The 21498-nt window shown below is 44.2% G+C and overlaps 1 protein-coding gene across 4 annotated transcripts in view; it reads left to right on the top strand.

Moving 5' to 3' along the window:
- Positions 1 to 21498, top strand: part of PRMT7 (protein arginine methyltransferase 7) — an 843610-nt gene that overhangs the window by 196335 nt on the left and 625777 nt on the right. For all 4 annotated transcript variants that reach the window (XM_044081516.1, XM_044081514.1, XM_044081513.1 and 1 more), the window contains one exon: positions 15204 to 15240. In XM_044081516.1, the coding sequence (XP_043937451.1) occupies positions 15204 to 15240 (37 nt within the window). The remainder of the gene's footprint in view (positions 1 to 15203; positions 15241 to 21498) is intronic.

The raw sequence follows: 21498 nt of genomic DNA, 5'->3' as shown, positions 1-21498 counted from the left end.
TTCTACAGCATCTGGAATATGTCATAGCAGTGCTAAGATGCCTAGGGTATTCTGTGAACGAAATAAAGTCCAGTCTAGTACCCTCTCAAGACATGTGCTTTCTGGGTGTGAGACTGAATACAGCAGCCCAGATGGCCTTTTTAACCCCGGACAAACAAAAGAATCTTTCCAGTTACTTCCATCAACTCTCTCTTCAGTCCGGGCTGACTGCAAGGACAGTCCTTCAAGCCTTAGGGTTCATGGCATCTTGTATTCTGGTGCTTCCCAATGCCAAACTGCATATGAGGAAGCTACAATGGTATCTCAAAATGTATGGACACAGCACTGCCAGGATTTGGACACTGTCATTCAAATAATACCTTGCATTCAAAAGGAATTTTGTGGTGGGCTCAGGAATGTCACCTAAACAAGGGACTCTCTGTGACCCGGCCAGAGGCGAGTCAGATTCTAACGACAGATGCCTCAGACATTGCTTGGGGAGCTCATCTAAATGGAAAGTGGATACAAGACAAGTGGCCTGCCAGACTACAGCATCTACATATCAACATGAAAGAGATGTTAGCAGTCCAGTTTGCATTAATGGCTTTCAAGGAGTTACTTCTTCCAGGGCAGGTGTTGATTCTAACAGACAACACAACTGTCATGTGGTACATCAACAAACAAGTGGGAACACATTCTTACCCATTGTGCAGTCATGCAATGATTTTATGGGAGACTGCGCTCAGCTTGCAACTAAATCTTCAGGCAAGGTTTCTGCCGGAGCACAGAACTCCTTAGCAGATGTGTTAAGCAGACAAATCATGGATCCCCACGAGTGGAAACTGGATCTTCATGTATTTCAAAAATTGACAGTGTCATGGGGAACTCCAGACATAGATCTGTTCGCTTCTCCACTAAACCACCAGCTGCCAAAGTTTTGCACAAAGAAGTTTCATCACACAGCTTGGAAAGTGGACGCTCTTTCTTTCAGTTGGAAAAATCTTCATGTGTATGCTTTCCACCTCTGCCTCTTCTTCCAAAAGTGCTTCTAAAGGTCAGACAAGACAAGCCAAGGATGATTTTAATAGCTCCAGATTGGCCTCGCAGCACTGGTACCCATTACTGAGGAGTCTGGTAAAGAAGCCTCCATGGCCTTTACCCTTGATTCCACACCTGTTGTCTCAGAGAGAAGGTCACCTGCTCAATGTCAAACTTCACTCTCTTCATCTAACAGCCTGGCATATTCTGTTTTGAAAGGCAGCAGGTCTCAACTTCCTCAACAAGTTTTAAAATGTGATTATGGAAGCCAGGAGACCTAGTACAAGAAAAGTGTACGCAGAAAAATGGAAGAGATTTTTATTTTGGAGTGCAGCAAACAATTTGGAGATTTCAGAGCCAAATTTGAGTGTGGCTCTTCAATATCTTACTGAGTTATTGGACAAAGGTTTGTCTTTCTCTTCCATTAAGATTCATGCTGCAGCAATTTCAGCTCACTATGATTGTGACCCACCATTGTTTTCGCATCCTTTGTTCAAGCAATTTCTTAGAGGGGCAAAGAATATAAGACCCCAATGAGAGCTCCTACTCCTGCTTGGGATCTCAATTTTGTGTTGGAGAAACTTACTCTACAACCTTCTGAGCCTCAAGGCTACTGCTGAATTGAAATACTTGTCATGGAAGACTGCTTTTTTGTTGGCCATTACTTCTGCAAGAAGGGTTTCTGAGTTACAGGCCCTTATGGCAGTGGAACCTTTTTTGATTTTTCATAAGGATAGGGTATCTTTACGCACTAATCCTTCCTTTATGCCTAAGGTGGTTTCTAGTGTGGCTTTAAACCAAACTATTCATTTGCCTACTTTTTATGCAGATCCCCAAAATAAAGGGGAAAAGATTTTGCACACTTTAGATGTACACAGGCAATTGCGTTATTATTTGAGCAGGACTAAAGATTTTAGGCAGTCTCAGCAGTTGTTTATTTCTTTTGCTTTGAGTTCTCAGGGCAAGCCTGTGTCAAAACAAACTATTTCTAGATGGATTGGGTGTTGCATTTCATTTTGTTATTCCCATCATGGCAAGGAAATTCCAGCTGGGATTAGGCCTCATTCCACTAGGGCTACTGCCACTTCTACAGCATTTCTAAGGGGTGGCAACTAAGGATATTTTGGAGGCAGCTACTTGGAGTTCAGTGCATACTTTCTCTAAGCATTATCACCTTCCTCTCTACTCTAAGTCTAGGGCTGGTTTTGCCACTGCTATTTTGCAAGGCATGTTGTCAGTTCCTGCTTCCTTATGATTTGCCAGCCTCCCTTACCTCTGCTTTGGGATTCTACCCAATAGTTAGGACTGCAGCAATGTGGAATGAAGAACATAGTACAGTTTTGTACCTACCATAAATGTAGATGTTCGAGGATCCACATTGCTGCAGTCCAATTTACCCTCCCTCCTTCCCCTCTGTGTTTAGGGGTGGTTGTGTAGGTGAGGTTATATTCTGCTATTTTTGTATATTCTGTATATATATATATATATATATATATATATATATATATATATATATATATATATATTTTGGTGCAGGTATGTTGGGAGTGTTTGGTTTTTGGCCTTATCTTTTCAGGGTCTTCTGACATCTGGGGCAAGAAAAGACTGAGGATATGACGTCGGTCATGCGCATTAGTACCCTGACGTACTGACGTCAGTCTAATGCGCCCTGACCGACGTCAGCCATATACTTTGGTATTCGGGCCGACTGGACAGCGGACTACCCAATAGTTAGGACTGCAGCAATGTGGATCCTCGAACATCTACATTTATGGTAGGTACAAAACTGCACTTTTTTGAGCTTTAACTGGATATTAGTGATGTAGAGGAATCAAAGCATTTTTCAACTGTGACTTTGTGAAATTGTTTGTGGTATGGTTGTATGGTGGTTACCAGTGTTTTCTCACAGTGCTTTGGACCCTAGGTTTGAGTCTCATTTGAGATGCCCTCTGTTCCATTTGAAGGCTTAACACTCATGCGTTTTCACTAGGTCACTAGTTTTCTCCCACATTCGAAAGATATACGGACCACGTTGATTGGTGATGCTGAAATGCCCTAGGTATGTGTGGGCAGAGGGTGGGTGGTGTGGTGTGCCCTTTTAGATTTGGATGAGACACCAGATCAAATCTTGCCATTGCTTGCTAGGATATACTGTGGCTTCCTGTGACCCTGAACTGAATGAAAATGGAGAGATGATTAAAACAATTAAAATATTATTTAATATGCTTAGCAATGAATTACAAATACTACTGCGGTGGTGGTGCTGCGGTGGCGTTGTCGCCTCACAGTTAGACGTTGCCCTTTCAATTCTCAGTTAGAGCGTCTTCTGTGTGGCAACATGCGTGAATGGGCGTTCCTTCGTTGAAGGTTGTGCATTAGGCCCGGCAAGCCAGCAAGTAAAAATCTACTGCCAGTCATTAGCGGACCGGAGTTCCGCTATGGTGACCTCTAACCTGGAAAAGCCGAAAGACACAAACTATGCTTAACAGATAAAAACAGTGTCCCTGCAGCTGTTCAAAGAAAATGGCTGATCCTTTTTAAGGGTATATTTGTGCAGGATAAATATGACTGAAATGCCATATGGGTAAAGACTCAACTCGTTTGTAATTGAATTTGGGTTATGATTGCTCATGTGTCACTGGCAAGCCTGGATTGAATTTAAACATATGGTGAATCTGTGCATACCAGAAATTAATGAACCTGTCCGTTATTTCTGTAGACCTATGTTCTAGACTTTTTTTAGGCTTAAATTGGACATTTTGACTTTTTTTCATAAATGTGTCATGTCTCTGTTCCTTTTTCAGCAGGATTCTTTAGACATAAGTTCTTTTTTATGCTTGCTTGTAAATTACAAATAAGTAAATAAGCAAATCCAAGATTTTTTTCATTTTCCTAACTAGAATAGCCACATCTTTTGCTTCCTGCGCAATATTTCCTCTTCAGGAAGACCAACCGGTCGCTCTTACTCTTTATGTATTTAGGGGTTTCATGTGAATGTGACAACTCTTCATTGTTTAGCAATCTGCTTGATGCTTTCTTATGGTCCTTAAAGGTAGGCTTGTTTTTAGAAGTTAGTAATACTTTAATTCAGTAGTAGTGGGCAAACTACTGAGCCATGTGCTTATTTTCATTATGGAAATTTCTTAATGATTCTGGTGTTCTACAACAAGTCAGTAAATCGTTTTTCAGAAATCAGAGTTAGTGGGTTGAATGAGGCCTTCTGCTCCCTGCTTTAGCTCTGAGTAAAAGGTAGAAAAGCATATCAACTTTACAGATTTTCGCAGGATGTCCAGATTTTTCTCTCTCTTGTTTAAAAAAAATCTTTACTAAATTATCATGTATGACATAGGTAATCATACATTTATATAAATGAAAACAAACAGTATTGACATAATTTTAATTGCAAACATTATATATGCCAAACCATATTGATGTAATTGTATTTGCAAACATTACACATCATTTATCTATCCAGCCATTGTCAGACTTTGCATAGCTTATTCAGATCGTGCCTTCATACAACTTTTACACCTCATTCCTCCTGTCATGTATTGTTCCCACAATTCCCATTTTTTTCCTATGTAATTTGCTCCTACCCTTTTCTAAAGATCCCAGTTCCAGTTGTTTTATTTCTGTTACTATATTCACTACTTGTAGTAAAGTTTGTGTAGCCTTTGATTTCCATTTTCTAGTAATTGCTTTTTTGGCAGCCACCATAATTAGGCTTGGCAAGGCCTTACTATGTCTAGGCAGTTCCATTTCTGTATCGTAGGTAAAAAAAAAAAATCATTCTTTAATTACACCAGTTTGCTCACCCAGTATCTCTCTGACAGAGTCATTTACAGGAAGTCTTTAAAGTCTAACAACTCACTACACTCCCAGAAAATATGTTCCCAGTTACCTCTTTCTTCCCCATCTCCTCTCCAACTTTTGCTCTCTACCTGACAAAAAATTCTTTGGAGTCTATTATGTAAACATTTCCAAGCAAAGATCCTAAATTTTCTAGACTTTTTGTATATTTGGAAGACATTCACGGTTTCTTTGTGAATTGCTTTTCCAATCTCTCTTCCCAATCCTCTTACTTCCTCTGATTCTTATAGTTATCATGCAATATTTGCTTGTATGCTGTACCAGTTATTCCTTTTTTAACAGCAGGTTCTGTTCTAGATTCTACTAAAAACTATGCTGGTACCAGTCTTTCACTTAGGATCCCCCTATTTCTTTCTCTTTACCTATTCTGTGATATCAATCCTTGATAGGAAAGGTAATCTCTAGCCTGTAGTCCAAATACATTTTTGACCTTTTCCCATTCTATTACCTTTCCAACTCTAATTATTTGCTGCCAGTACCTTGGTTCTTTTACCGGTTTCTCCAACAAATTCCAGCCCCCCCTATTCCCTGTATCCCTAATTGCAGCCATCCTAATTGGCAGAATCTCCTTTTTCCATTCCCATGTTGATTTCGTTCTTAGAGTACTTTTTGCTAATTTGACTGTAATATTGTGCATGGTTATTGTTGTTGTTATTCTTAGTGGATCTGCATCCAAAATCCCAGTCTCGCCTTGTTTCTTGAGTTTCCCCCTTGTTTCATCATCTTCTCTTTCCACTTTGAATTGTAGGTTTCTGCTTGCACTATGTGTAAAAGCCTCAACTGTGTAGCTCTGAAATACTCCTTCAAATTGGGTAACCCCAAACTGCTTTGTTTTAATTGGAAGAATTGGCTTATCCCACTTGACTCTTGCCATATTTCCCTCCCAGATAAAAGCCTTCAGTTCTTTATTAATTGCTATCCACAACTTCTCCTCTGGTTGATAAAAAATATGCCTGACCTGTGTGTAAAACTAAAGGGACTGGAAACATTTTATCTCTTTGTATTATGCTATCCATATCTGTATAACAGAGCTTCCAGTTTCCCAGTGTTTGTATTATCTTTTGTTTAGTCTCTTCCCACATATCCTTGGCTGGCATACCAGAATCTTTTTAATCCATACTTCTAAGTACGTCATTTTATGATGTCCCCATAAATATGGATGTTATGTGATCCTATCTCGCCTACATTCAATACTGATGGGCTCGGAGCCAATCCCTCGGCTCCGACTCGGCACGCTATGCTATAGAGCGAGGCCTCTCATTGGCTGAGCTATTTCTTATCCCAGGATGCACCACCACTAATCCCCCAGATCTCGTTTGCCGCTTACAAGCTAGGACGTGGTCTCAAACTTGGCTGGGCTAAGTACTGTTTTTTTCAGACTTTTCCTGTCAGGAATTTGCTTATTTTGAACCCAAAAGCTGTTTTAACAGCTATTGTTGTGGTACGAGTGTGTTCAAGTATATCTGTTGAGGAATTTGTGTGTTTTCGTTAAGGGAAGGTTTCCCGTTTAAGTTAGAGGGGCCTTCCCCTAAATTTTTCTATTACTAGTGTTTTATTTGTGTGTCAAGTACCTGCTTAAGTTAGAGGGTCTTGACCCTCTTTTTTTCTGTGTTTTGTGCATACTAGTACTGATTTGTTTGGTTAAAAAAAAAAAAAAACTTTATATTTAAACTTAAAACTTGCTAGTTTTTTGTTGTAGTATTATTAATCTTAGAGGTTTGTTAGCATGTCTAAAGAGCATAGACCCTCTGGGTTTAAAAAGTGCGCGAGGTTTGGTTATAAAATGTCCATAACGGACGACCACTCCTCGGGCGTTTATTGTTTAGGCGCCAAGCACCTACAAGAGTCATGTAGCATGTGTCACGCCTTTTCATCAAGAGTCCTCCAGGAGAGGAAGAACAAATTAATTCTAAAAGGGTTGATTAAGCCATCCTTCGAGGAGGCTTTATCTTCCTCTTCCTCTCCTTCAAAAAGAAAAAAGCGTCGGCTCCGACCAGTCTGTCGGAACCGACTGCCAAAAAACCTAGGCAGGCGTCTCCATCAGCTCCACGGACTTCGGAGCCGAGGGCGGAACGGTCTGCCTCGATGCCTCCAGTCTCGACCCCTCTGGTTTCGGAGCCGAGGACTGGGGCATCGAGAGGCGGGTCACCTGCATCGGCTCCACTGATATTGGAGCCGATGAGGGTTACCGGCTCAGACTCTTCCCCTTCGGCGCCGAAGTCTTCATCGGCACCGAGGGAAATTGTTTTGAGATCTCCCTCGGAACCGATAGTAATAGAATCCATTCGGAGACGGTCCCCTAGTCCTATGGAGCCGATGGAGAAATCGGTTCGGACCTGATCGGTGTCATCTAGATCCTCCAAGATGTCTGATTCGGACATCGACAGGGTGCTCCTAAGACTCTTCCAGTCTCCGGTGTTCCAAAAGTTAGTTTCGGCTCCAGCCCATTCGGCTTCGGAGCCAATGGTCCACCCTGCTACTATGGTTCCTCCTCCAACAGCCTCGGCACCGTTGGAGCCGGTGCTGGTGGAACCGATGGAGGTGTTAGGGTCGGGCCCGACCCTTACTCCAACTCCGGCTCTTGAGTCGGAGTTCGGAACGCGGACTTCTTCTGTCGGCCCGGGGGGGGGGACGCTTCGGGACTGATGTTTTCGGTCCCAAGCCTTCCTCTCGGTGCGTCGGCTGCGGGAGTGCCGTCTACCGTTGTGGCCACGGAGGTGGGACCCTCCCAGGATTCTGGTGGTCCCGCCTTCAGGGCTATGAGGAGTGCGTTAGCCAAATCATCTTTGGCTACCTCCACGGTCTCCCCAGCTCCTTCCCTGCATACCGAGACTGGGTATTTGGCAGTCCCCCTGTCCCTAGACAGCGGAGCCCCAGGGCCTGAGGTTACCCCCACTGAGGTTCCCCCCCTCCTGGAGGTCCTTCCGAAGCTTCTTCGGAGGAACCCCCCAGGAAAAGATCGTGCAAGAGGAAGCACGTTGACTCCCCTGATGAGTCTCTTACATCAGACACTGATCTCGATGATGCAGAGGGGTCCCCTAAGTCATCCTCAGATGTCTCCTTTGCAGACATCTTGGAAGCCCTTAAACAACGAGGCGGCTGGCAATCCAAACCCCCTTCTGCTGATGAGTCTGTGTTCCTTAAGGCCTTCGAGGCTCAGCCCTCCGCCTCCTGGGTGTCTCCGCCCTTCGACGAGCTCTTGGACTTGATCTGTCGAAGGGCGTGGGAACACCCAGACTCTGTGGAACCGGTGCCTGCTCGTCCTAATAAGTTCCTGTCAGCACCTCCGGAAAAAGAGTTCCTGACTAAAGGTGTGGCTGTAGATGCTTTGGTGGTGGCATCTGCTACCCAGCAAGATGTAGCAGAGGCTTCGACGTCTGTCCATCCTCCTAATAAGGAGTCTAGGAGCATGGATCGGTATGGTAAGCGCACCCTAAGTTCAGCGGCCTTTACATTAAGGTCCTTGAACTATCTCACGCACTTTACCAGATTTCAGAGGGATCTGATTAAAGAACTTTCCGATACCCGCTTGGGTAACCTGCCTGAGGAGCTGGCCCAGACGGTTGGCTCTCAGCTGGCTACACTGTCATCCATTTCAAACTCGTCCATGAGGCTCATTTCTTATGCAGCCGAAGGGGCGAGTAGAGCGGCGGGTACAGGCATTGCTCTACGGAGACAAGCCTGGCTCCGCCTGTGTCATTTTGCGGAGGCCTTTAAGTCTTCCTTTGCCGACGCCTTTGATGGGTCCTCCTTGTTTGGACCCAAGGTAAAGGACACACTGACCCGCTGCGAGCAAGAAGGTAAGACTTTGACTACCGTAGGGGCCTGATTTTCCACTCCCTTTCGGCCTTACCCCAAGGCTAAAAGAGGAGGGAAAATGTGGTTCTGTAGATCTCAGAAGTCTTACCCCTCACAGCAGGACGATCCCCCTTCCAGAGGCAGGGGAGGGGGAAATTCTTCTGGAAGACGCCGTCCCAGAGGTGGCAGAGGCCCTCGCAACACTGGAGACCGCGAGTCCTTTCGTGGCTCTTCAGCCTTTCACAGTCCCTGAGGGATTGCCCGACTGTGCAGCTCCGGAGCCAGTCGGGGGTCATTTTTCGAAGCACCTAAAAGCCTGGGAAGGTATCACTCAGGACCGATGGGTGCTTCGAATTATCGCCGGAGGTTACACCATCCCTTTCTCTCACTCTCCACCTCAGTCCAAAAAAATCCCGGACCCACCACCCAGTCAACGGGAAACTGCAGCCTCAGAAGTTTCAAAGCTGCTGCAAAAGGAGTCATCCAACCAGTCCCCGCAGACCAGATCGGATTAGGGACTTACTCAAGATTCTTTTTGGTGCCAAAAAAGACCGGGACTTGAGACCCATTTTGGATCTCAGTATTCTAAACCGTTCAGTCAAAAAGTCCAAGTTCAATGGTCACTCTACAAACCATTCTCCCATTGCTGGAGAAAGGTGTTTGGATGTGCTCCATAGATCTCAAGGACGCTTATTACCATATCATGGTACATCAAGCGTCCAGGAGACATCTGCGCTTCAGCCTAGGAGGCAGTCATTTTCAGTTCCGCGCGCTGCCCTTTGGTCTCACCACAGCCCCCAGGGTATTCACCAAATGTTTGGCGGTCGTGACTGCTCACCTGAGAAGTCTAGGATTCCAGGTGTTTCCGTATCTAGACGACTGGCTCCTAACTGCCACCTCCAAGCATCTACTATTGCGGAGCTTACAAGCCACTATATCACTGGGCAATTCCCTTGGAATCACTTTCAATTGGCCAAAGTCTGTGTTGCTGCCATCTCAACGCATAAGATTCATAGGGGTAGAGATAGACTCAAACCGAATGCGGGTCTATCTACCTACAGACAGGATACAAACCATACAGGCTCAAGTTCGAGCTTTACTTCCCAGATCCAAAGCCCCAGCCAGAATGGTCCTGCAGCTATTGGGATCCATGTCCGCCACGGTTCTTCTAGTTCCCCTGGCAAGGTTGCACATGAGAATTCTCCAGTGGCTTCTTTCAGCTCAGTGGTCCTTTCAGGAACTCCCTCTCAGTCACCTCATATGGATCACGGAAACCTGCAAACGGGACCTTCGCTGGTGGCTAGTGCCCTCCAATTTGGATCAGGGACGACCCTTTGTTCCACCTCCTCCTGCGGCCACTTTGACCACGGACGCCTCCCAGATGGGGTGGGGGGGCGCATTCCCTGGGCAGGTCAGTCCAAGGCAAATGGCACCCAGAAGAGACCCTACTTCATATCAACATCCTAGAAATGAGGGTGGTGCTTCTGTCCCTTCAAGCCCTTCACGATGACCTCCCTCAGGGCGTAATTGCTGTTTACTCAGACAACATGTCAGTTGTCTGGTACTTGAACAAACAGGGAGGGACCAGATCCTATCCTCTTTGCAGAGAGGCCATGAGAGTTTGGGAATGGGCAGTGTCGACCAGACGCTTTCTAGTGGCTACTCGTATCCCGGGCAAGTCCAGTGTGGTAGCCGACAGACTGAGCAGAACCTTCCTCTCTCCTCATGAATGGTCTCTGAACATTACAGTTGCAAATCATATTTTCAGCAAATGGGGAGTTCCGTGTTGCGACCTCTTCGCGACTCCACTGAATGCGAAGTGCAAAATGTTCTTCTCCCTCACCCCGGCTCCGGGGAAGAGCCCCAGGGATGCACTAGCCCATCCTTGGCCCACCGGCTTGCTTTATGCCTTCCCCCCAGTTCCTCTCCTTCCCAGGGTGATCCAAAAGGCATCTCTCTTGGGGAGCAAAATGATCTTAGTTGCTCCTTACTGGCCTCGTCAAGTATGGTTCCCCTATCTTCGGAAATATGCTCTGGAAGGTCCATGGTTCCTGGATCAGATCCCAGACCTTTTGGTTCATCAGTCGGGACTATTCCACCAGTCCCTACACACCTTAAAATTGACAGCTTGGCTCCTCCTCTTCCGACTATAGTCAGGAGTCATACGTTGGATCCAGAAGTTGTACACATCTTATCTTCGGCCCACAAGTCTGCTACAAAGAAATTGTATTCTAGCAAATGGAAAAGATTTGCTATTTGGGCTCAACTCCGGGGCCTGGATCCCATCACTATTCCCGTATCAGAAGTACTGAAATTTCTAACTTCTCTTTTCAGTCAAGGCTCTTCAGTCTCTACCATCAAGGTTCAATTGGCAGCTATTTCCAATTTTCACGAATCTATAAACCCACCTGTAATGAGCAACAGATTGTGTAAGACCTTCTTGAAAGGTGCTGCGCTTTTAAGACCTCCGATTTCTCATCCTGCTCCTCCATGGGATCTCGATGTGGTGTTGCGCGCCTTAACTTCCTTCCCCTTCGAACCGGCAGCGACATGTGATTTAAAATTTCTATCGTGGAAGACTGCCTTTCTGGTGGCGATTACTTCTGCCAGAAGGGTTTCAGAGCTTCAAGCTTTGTCTGTAAAACCTCCGTACTTGGTCTTTCACAAAGACAGAGTATCTCTGAGGCCAAATCCTTCCTTTGTCCCTAAAGTTTGTTCCAGTTTCTGCCTACAACAATCATTAGAACTTCCAGTCTTCTTTCCGAAGTATTCTAACAGCGGAATTCATATTCCACACATTAGATGTCCACAGGCAGTTGCGTTTTTATTTAGATAGGACCAAACAAACAAGGAAAACAGATCAGTTGTTTGTATCCTTTGCAGACAATAAATTGGGCAAAGCCATCACAAAGGTCACTATTGCCAAATGGATTAGGGACTGTATTACTCGAGCTTATTCTTATTCTAACAAAGAGCTTACCACCTCTGTCAAAGCTCATTCTACAAGGGCTATGGCTACTTCGATAGCATTTCATTCTAAGCTTGCCATTAGTGACATTTGTGCTGCGGCTACATGGTCTTCCCCGCACACTTTCATTTCCCACTACAAATTTCCCACTACAAATTGGATGTGGCATCTAGAGGACGAGCTTCATTTGGTTCCACAGTGCTCAGGAGTGTTTTCCAATGAGCCACCCAGGATTTAGGTGCTAGGGACGCTGTCCCATCAGTATTGAATGTAGGCGAGATAGGATCACATAACATCTTTTAGTTATGTACTTACCATAACTTTAGATGTTTGGGATCCATCTCGCATTCTAATAACCCACCCTCCTTCCCCCTTCCTTGGAGATCAGAGGATATCAGAAGGTCTGAATCCTGTTGTTTCATCTTGAAACATCTAACAATGTTATATAAACAAGTTGTGCATGTGTGCATGAATGCGGACAAACAAGATCTGGGGGATTAGTGGTGGTGCATCCTGGGATAAGAAATAGCTCAGCCAATGAGAGGCCTCGCTCTATAGCATAGCGTGCCGAGTCGCAGCCGAGGGATCGGCTCAGAGCCCATCAGTATTGAATGTAGGCGAGATGGATCCCAAACATCTAAAGTTATGGTAAGTACATAACTAAAAGATATTGCTGAACCAATTTGTGTGGGTACATAATTTACATCTGTTGCTTTTGTTTCAGCTTCATTAATTTTGTATCGCAAAAATGTTTTGAAACTGCCTCCAAATGTTCCACAACACTGAAATGTCATTTTCTGGATTTTATCTGGTATAAAATAATATCATCTGCAAATAGAGACAGCTTTTCTTGGCTACCATACCAATTATATGTTTGAATTTCCGAGTCTTATTTTCTTTGCCAGTAGTTCTAAATATAGTGGAAATAAAAGGGAAAGAGAACACTCCTGCCTGATTTCTCTGCTCAAACAGAAATTATCAGAGGAGCCGACCCACTTTAATTTTAGAGCCCGATTCCTCATATATCCTCCTAATCAACCTTATAATTTTATCAGGAAGTGCAAATGCTTCCATTGCCCTGCTCATAAACTCCCAGCTTATTCTGTCAAATGCTTTCTCTGCATCAAGACCCACCAACAACAGTGGTATTTTCTTGCATTCAGCTTCCGTCTGGATCATCAGTGTTCTGTTAATGTTGTCAGATGTTTGCCTTCCCTTCACAAAACCCTGTTATACAACGACCCCCCATTAATATTCAAAAAACGTGCACGCTGATTGGTCAGCGTGCACATTGTAAATTAGTTATAGTAATGGAAAAAAGGTCCGGTCGCCCGGACTTTTTCCATTACTATAACTCTTTTTTTAAGCAACGGAGAATGCAAGATCTCCGTTGCTTTTTTTAAAGCTGTCTCGCTATGTCAAACTCCTTTAACATAACGAGACAGTTTGTAAAAAGCAACGGAGATCTTGCTTTCTCTGTTGCTTTTTTCAAAACTGTCTCGCTCTGTTAAATGGGTTTAACATAGCGAGACAGCTTTAAAAAAGCAACGGAGATTCTCCATTACTTTTTTAAAAGCTGTCTCGCGATGTTAAACCCATTTAACATAGCGAAACAGTTTGTAAAAAGCAACAGAGATCTTGCTTTCTCCATTGCTTTTTTCAAAACTGTTTCGCTATGCATAGCGTGACAGCTTTAAAAAAGCAACAGAGAATCTCCGTTGCTTTTTTAAAGCTGTCTCGTTATGTTAAACCCATTTAACATAGCAAAACAGTTTGTAAAAAGCAATGGAGATCTTGCTTTCTTCGTTGCTTTTGCCCACAGCTCTGATGTACTGCGTAGGCATACGCATGCGTGGTACATCAGAACTGCCGCAGAATACCAGACAGCTGCGGAAGGGCAGCAAGGAGGCATTATACAATGCCATTATTTAAGAAAAGTAATTATTTTTTCTTAAATAATGTCATTATAATAGCAATAACTCACTTCTGGTGGGTAATGCTGATTTCACGGTTGGCTTTGTTTGGCCACTCGGGCTTCACCCTCGTGACCAAACCACGCCAACCGTGGGTAAATCCAGCATTACCCACACCCAGGCGTGGGTTATTGCTGTATTGATCCATGTCTATCCATTTTGGCATCCCCTTTGCTATTCTTTTAGCCATTATAGACATAAACACTTTATAGTCATAGGTTAGGATTGAAATGGGCCTCTATGAAGCTAGATCTGATGGGCCTTTACCCTGCTTAGGTATTACAGTCACCGCTACTTTCTTCCAGGAAGTTGGTACTTCTCCTCCTCTTAAAATACTATTAAACAAATCCTTCCAAATCTATCATTTTTTTCCCTCCTAGCTTCCAGACTTCCTCAGGAATGCCATCTATTCCTGGGGGGTTTCCTGTTTGGTTATACACCATTTTTATCTCATCTTCTCCTATCCTAGTAGTAACTGAACTTCATCTACCTCTAACCTTGGCATATTTAATTCTCCCATAGACATCTTTGTTTTTACCTTTTCTTGATCTCTATATTTCTCCGCTTTTGTACAGACTTTCTTAAAATTTCCAAAGTATTCCTAATACCTCTACAGCATCTCTTGTTATCTTCCTTGTTACAGGCTCCCTAAGCTTGGTGACAACCCTTTCTACTTTCTGTTGCCTGAGTCATTGTGCTAAAAGTTTTTGTTCTCTGGCATTCTCTCTCTTATTCCCACCCTATTTTTAAAATCCACTTTCATTTTTATCCCTCTCCCTAGCTATATTTTAAGAAGAAATTTCGGTATTCTGTAGTAAGTCCCGAATGTCCACTACCCATTCCTTAAATTCCTTTCTTTTAAGCAAATAGGTGGAAAAGCACTGGTTTATCATTTTTCATTACCCTGTATTTTTATTGTAGTTATTTTCACATCCTATTTTTGGTCTGTTTTTCATAAAATTGTGGTTTTCTGGCAGATTAGTGTCAAATCATTAAAGACTGATGTTGGACAGACATTTCAGCTTCAGAAGTCATACCCTTCAGATAATATTTGCCAATGCAAAATCTGTTGTTCTATCAACTTTCTAAGTTTGTAAGAGCAGTATTTAAAAAGTGCCCCTATTTGTGGGCCTCTGTCCCACTTTTATTTATAGCTTTGTCCAGATTTCTTCCTCTAAGAAGTTGAGAGGTATGTGGAAGAGAATTTTGGAGCTGTGAACTTTTATATCCTTTTAGTCATCTTAGTGTATTGCTAAAAATAAATGTAATAATTGGTTAAAATAAACAAGAGGTTTTGGTATTTCTGGACTGTTTGTAAGCAGTTTTTTAGCCTTCTTTTCATGTTTTTACAGTTTGTTGAACAAATGCACTTTGAAGAAACACATGCACATAATTGTTTTTGCAAGCAGAGTAGAATATTTTTCATTTCTGGCCTTCTGTAGGTTTGATTGTCAGTCCTTAATTGCAGGCACATATATTTTCTTTTACTTTCTTGGCCTTTCCACTATATCTAGGTCTGACGTAATACTTATAGAATGTATATAATTTAACTGTTTTCTGTTTCTCATTTCTTTCAGATCTGCATATGCCGACATGCTGCATGATCATGACCGAGTGAGTACTTTTTTGATTTTCTTTACCGTTAAAAGGCAGCATTTCTACTTCCATATTTGAAACTATCGATTCACTCATGTCCTTGACTTATCAAGTTGTATTTCTGCAGTAGGTACATCTGGGTAAAAATAGCATTTGCCAGTGAAAATATACTATGCGTTTAACATCACAATGTGTTACACAGGCACTCCAGAGTCAGTATACATACAGAATTAATGACGCAAACATTACTTTTGTGATTATGAGCTGAATACTCCTTATTTATTGTACTCCAGATCTGCATGACTCAAGTATGTCTGTTCATGATCTCTGCAGTACTGGCATACAAGTAACATGACATTGGTCAGAGTATTTCACATGATGGTCCTCCTTCCTGAAATCTGTTGTGAGGTGAATATGCATTCATACATTCTCCTATAACCTGTTTAACCCAGTTCATGGTTGCAGAGGAGCCATGTCCTGTCTTGATACTCAAATTGTGACAGTGAAACTCCTGTTGTAATAGTGCCAGATGATCACACACAGACAAATTTAGACAGTACTGGATGTTTGGCAGACTGAAGTACACATCTTCAGAGATTCTTACTGCTTGCTGTGTTACCTGGTATCTAGCAGATGTCAGCTCTGTATTGGTCCAAACTGCTGCCCTTCCAAAGAAATGAACAAGATGACCTTCGCTGTTCATCTCCCATTCCACCCAGATGTCTATTTCAACTCCATGGCTTACTGATAGCTTACTAATTGAACTTCAAGGCTTTATGTCAGTGTGCTGGCTGTGAGATATGTAAATACTTATACAAAAAAGTTGTAATAAATGTTCCCCTATTACTAAGCCATGCGTTGTAGAGTTCAGCTTTTAGATCTGACCAGTCAAGAGCCTACTTCATTGGGTAACTGTTGAGATTTCTTCTTTTTCTGTAGTTCCCAGGTCAGCGTGTCTCTTATCTCACTTTCAGTATGAACTGCACCTCTTACAACTTCATATACTGTATCAGAAGATAGTGTATGCTGGACGGTTCTTTTGTGTTACTTGCACAGTTTATATCTTAACCCAGTAATAATTCTTAGAAAAGTTCCCACACGTGAAGTTAAATCCTTGTAGGTTAAATCATCAAAAGACAAGATCCACCCAAAGACGGAAAAGGAATTTGTAAGCATGATCCACGGTGGTACAGCGGTAGCATTGTTGCCTCACAGCAAGAGATTCTCTGGTTCGATTCTCGGCTGGAGTGCCTTCTGTGTGGAGTATGCATGTCCTCCTCGCGGTCGAGTGGCCTCCGAAAGACATGCGTGAATGGGCGTGCCTTCACTGAAGGTTGGGCGTCGGGCTGGCAACTCGGCACCATAAAAAGATCAACTGCCAATCATTAGTGGACCGGAGTTCCGCTGTGGAGACCCCTAACCGGGAAAAGCCGAAAAGACAAACAACTTAAATTTCACTTCTGATGGCTATCCAGTATATTGATTAGCAGGAGGTCTGACCTGTGATGGAATTTCAGCAAAGTTAAATAATCAAGAGTTTAGAAGTCAGTTGCACCCTTTTCCATTGTGTACTTTGAGTGTCTTTGTGGACCTTGTGAGCTGCCTGCATCACTTATGCTAACTAGTTAGCCGATCATATTGTCACACTTCATTCGATGATGATGAGAAGCATTAGGTGTGCAGCCCAGAGCAATTACAGTGTGTGTACCACAGCCAAGCAGTTAAAGCATGCTTGCATCTGGCCTACACCCATGGAGCTGTCACTTTCCAGACAGTGGGTTATTGTTGGCACTTAGGGGAGGCCTAAATGAGAAGAACCAGTTCTCCCAAGTCCAAAAGTGTTTGCTGGCCCAAGTTGAGGAAGGCTACAGGTTCCCTCCTGCAACAGCAGGACACAAAGGACAGGTACAGTCACTGGGTGTATGACGTGTTTGCTGAGACTTTTTCTTCTGGTGCTGCAGTGCACCTTTGGGTAATATGGCCTAATAACTAGAGCTAATCCCCACATAGGCTTCTCCAGGCCCTGCAGCACCATTTTTCTGAGTAATTTCTAAGGTCCTGGATTCCTGTTAACTGGCCTATAGCTGTCAACCTTGCTACACTTGATTCATCTTGCATCAGCTGACTTCAGGCCCAGTCATTCTGAAGCTAGGATTAGGGGTGGCTTTATCTGTATGTGCCTAGAGAAAGGGATTCCAATGATTGTAAAACATTCACTTTTAGATATAGATAATGACAATGCATCCACCCATCCTTCAGAGTATTAGGTCTGGTCTGTACCATCTTTGTTTTCTCTGCAACAGTTCATGAGTTCATAAGATAATACTAGGCTGTTGTACCTACAGACCATTGGTAGCCTAGCCACGGATTGAATTTACCAAGATATGAATTAACAGATCCCAGTAGAGTTAAGTGTTTTGTTATTTTTAACCCTTGTCCATAAGACTTTGACTAGGCGTGTATTTACAATTGCCTTGGGCAACAAAGGGGAGCCTTCTGCCATTCTGCTCTTAAAGCCTGCCCTTAAGGATGCTATTTTTGCAGCTGCAAGAATCTAGATTATGCTCCCAATAAGATGAAGCTGACTAAAATCATGATGAAATGGCTTAGGGCAGGACACCAGAGTGTTTCTATCTTGTCTAGCATAGATCACAGAGATCATAGCATATTCTACCTTTCCGCATGACTTAGGAGGCCAAGGCCTTGGAGGAGATGGGCAAGAGAGTTCTCTGCCACACTGGGGTTTAGATCCCTCCGCTAACGCTCCAGCTTCTGGACATTTTAATGGACCATAGACTGGAGAAGCTGACAGCCTTTACAGATTCTTTAGTCAAGAAGGAGTTGGCCATATATCTTACCATGATTTTTGTAGTGGGTTTGCATGTAGCCAGATGTAATTATGCTAATAGTATAGTGAAGGCTTCTTGCCATGGTGGGGGGGTGGAGTACAGAAACAGCTGAGCGCATACCCTTTCTAAATGGACTGTTATCTGCTGATGGAAACTTTTCGTAAAATGTTGCTCTGAGACCCACTCCACTAGATAACATGGACATTTCCGATGTTTGTTTCGAGAGTGTATCCACTGTGCATACTTATGCAGCAACATTAACTTGTCTGTTCATACCTTCAACATGGATTCATGCTTAGACTATGACTGCAGAAGTTTGTCCCATTTTGGCACCTCACTGTTGGAGGATTTAGCCATCTGAACTGTCAGTGCTTGGTCTTCCATCTTCTTCAGCTTCCCAGAAGGTTTAAGTTTTACTCTTTTTGAGTACTCTTCCTCATCCAGAAAGCCAGTCCAGTACCCCACATCCATTGCTGGGTCTACCTGCTACTCCAAATCTGCTCCCCTCCCCAAAGCTGTCACAGATATCTGCCAAGGTCAGTGCAGATCTTTAGGGTATCCTGGTGGTTATGCTATCAATCGATAAGCTGTTTTTTCTTTATGACTTACCAGTACCCCTCATTTCAATATCCATGGTTCCATCTGAATGGTGGGCATGCATTGGAGGATGGTAGAACAGCTTTCAAGCCTCTGTAGCAGCTCAGCCATGTCTGACCCCTCTATCCTCTTAGGACCACACCTTCAATCATACGAAATCCCCAGGCTTCACCACAGATCATTGCGTGAGATGCCCTCCTCACCGTATTCCCCTCCTGGGATGGTAACTCCCTTTCCTTCCTGCCACTATGACAGACTCCTGAACCATTAATTGAATTGGGGTCTCCTGGGCCATAGTCGGGGCTTTATCCCAGTATGCCCCCAGAGGATCTGGGAAGGTTTAATTTTTACTGCGTGGAATTCTTCCAAGCAGTTATGTACTGCGGAAAGGCCCCAAAACCAGATGTGATATAAATGTACTGGCTATATTAGTTATTCTCCAAAGAGCTTCCATTTCCATTTGTGGACAGCTTTCTGGCAGGTGCATATGGAGCTTTGTATAATACAGACAAGTACATATTTCTGTGTTCTTGTTTGCTGTGATTTTCTTTTCCTGTTATTGCAATTTGTGCTTTCTAGATGTGTGAGGGCTGAACTGAGTAGCGCCAGGGCTTGACAAGCTCTTCTAGCTTAAAGCATGATATCAGGGCATTCACAGTTTAGAGACCGACTCGTCTGCAAGTGTGTGAACAGGATAGAAAAATTCATGATGAGCTGGAATTTGCAGGAAACAAAATCTCAACAGCTTCCCACTGTAGAAAGCCTCCTTGGAAATCAACTGGTAATGTCCAAAACTGTTAAATTTTCTGTATAATATTTTCTGTTTTGAAAAAAATTGTAGTTGTGTGGGTAGTTCATTTTCCCTAATAATGCATCGATGCAATGATGACACATTAGTACAGTGGCTAGATGTTATGTGATCCTATCTCGCCTACATTCTGACTGATGGGTTCGGAGCCGATCCCTCGGCTCTGACTCTGCACGCTTATGCCAAAGAGCGAAGTCTCTTATTGGCTGAGCTTACTATATCCCAGGATGCACCACTACCAGTCCCCCAGATCTCATTTGCCGCTAACTAGTAAAGACGTGGTCTCGAGCTGGCTGAGCTAAGTAGTGTTTTTCACTAACTTTTTCTGTCAGGAATTTCCTAATTCTTCAACAAAAGCTGTTTTAACAGCTATATACTTTTGTGTATGAGTGGTTATTTTTTGGAAAATTTGTGTGGTGGTTGTGTTTGTTCTGACTAGAGGCCCCTTTTGAATTGAAGGGCCTTTCCCTGTCAGTCAATTGTCTTTCAAGTCCTTAAGGGTTCTTGGATCCCTTTAGTTAATTTTTCTGTTGTTGTGACAGTCTGTGTGTAAAAAAAAAAAGAAGTGTTTTTCTGTGATAGTTAGAGTTACTAAATTTGTTGCCATAATGTCTCAGGCTCCTAGGCCTTCGGCTTTAAGAAGTGCACTAAGTGCAGTTTTAAAATGTCAATCACAGATGACCACTCTCTGTGTGTATTGTTTGGCCAAACATTTGCAGGAGTCCTGCAGCGTGTCACGCTTTTCCTCGAGGGTCCTCCAAGAGAGGAAAAATAAACTTATTTTGAAAGGCCTTATTAAACCCTCATTTGAAGAGGCATTAGCTTCCTCTCCTTCTCCTGCTAAAACCAGTCCGCCGGAACCGACCGCCAAAAGACATAGGCAGGCTTCTCCTTCGCTCCACGGACTTCGGAGCCGAGGGCGAACGGTCTGCCTCGATGCCTCCAGCCTCGACTCCTCTGGGTTCGGAGCCGACGGCTGGGGCATCGAGGCGGGTCACCTTCATCGGCTCCACTGATCTCGGAGCCGGCGAAGGTTGTCCGCCAGACACTTCCTCCTCGGCGCAAGCCCTCGCACCGATGGAAATTGGTTTGGACACTTCTTATAATTGTCGAGTCGATTCGGGTCCCCTAGTCCCTTGGAGCCGTTGGAGAGGCCTACTCGGACCCATTCGGTCTCTTCCAGGTCATCAAGGATGTCAGATTCGGACATAGACAGGGTGCTCCAAAGACTGTTCCAGTCCCCAGTCTTTCAGAAATTTGTTACCCACTTGGCTTTGGAGCCGATAGCCCATTCCATTGCCATTCCTCCTCCGACCGCTTCGGCCCGCCGGAGCAGGTGCTGATGGAGCCAGTGGAGATCCTAGGGTCGGCTCCGACCCTTACTCCAACCCCGGGTCCGAGTTTAGCACACGGACTTCTTGCCGGACCCGGGTTGACGTTGGGACCAATGCTGTCGGTTCCAAGCCTCCCTCTCGGTGCTTCGCCGGGACTTCTGTCTGCTATCATGGCTCGAGACCGGACCTCCCAGGATTCTGGGGTCCGCCTTCACAGCTATGAGGAGTGCCTTGGCCAAGTCTTCTTCAGCCATCTCTACGGCTTTACCGGCACCTTCCCAGGGCATAGAGACTGGGACTTTGGCAGTTCCCTGTCTCTAGGCAGCGGAGCCCTGGGCCTGAGGTTACCCCACTGGGGTTCCCTCCTCCTGAGGGTCTTTCGAGTTGTCTCGGAGGAGCCCCCAAGAAAGAGATCGCAAGAGGAAGCACGTGGACTCCACGAAGTCTCTTACATCGGACACTGATCTTGATGATGCGGAGGGGTCCCCAAAGTCGCCCTCGGATGATGTCTCATTTGCAGACATTCTAAAGATCCTTAAGCAACGAGGCGGCTGGAATTCCAAACCCCTCCGCTGATGAGTCGGTGTTCCTCAAGGCCTTCGGGCTCAGCCCTCCGCCTCCTGGGTGTCTCCGCCTGACGAGCTCCTGGATTTGGTTTGTCGGAGAACATCCAGATACTGTGGAACCA

This window comes from Protopterus annectens, chromosome 8.part0 (assembly GCF_019279795.1).
Source record: "Protopterus annectens isolate FY-2018-M chromosome 8.part0, PAN1.0, whole genome shotgun sequence".
Taxonomy (NCBI): Eukaryota; Metazoa; Chordata; order Ceratodontiformes; family Protopteridae; genus Protopterus; species Protopterus annectens.
Note: the sequence above shows the minus strand (reverse complement) of the source record. Positions and strands in the feature narration are given on the sequence as shown.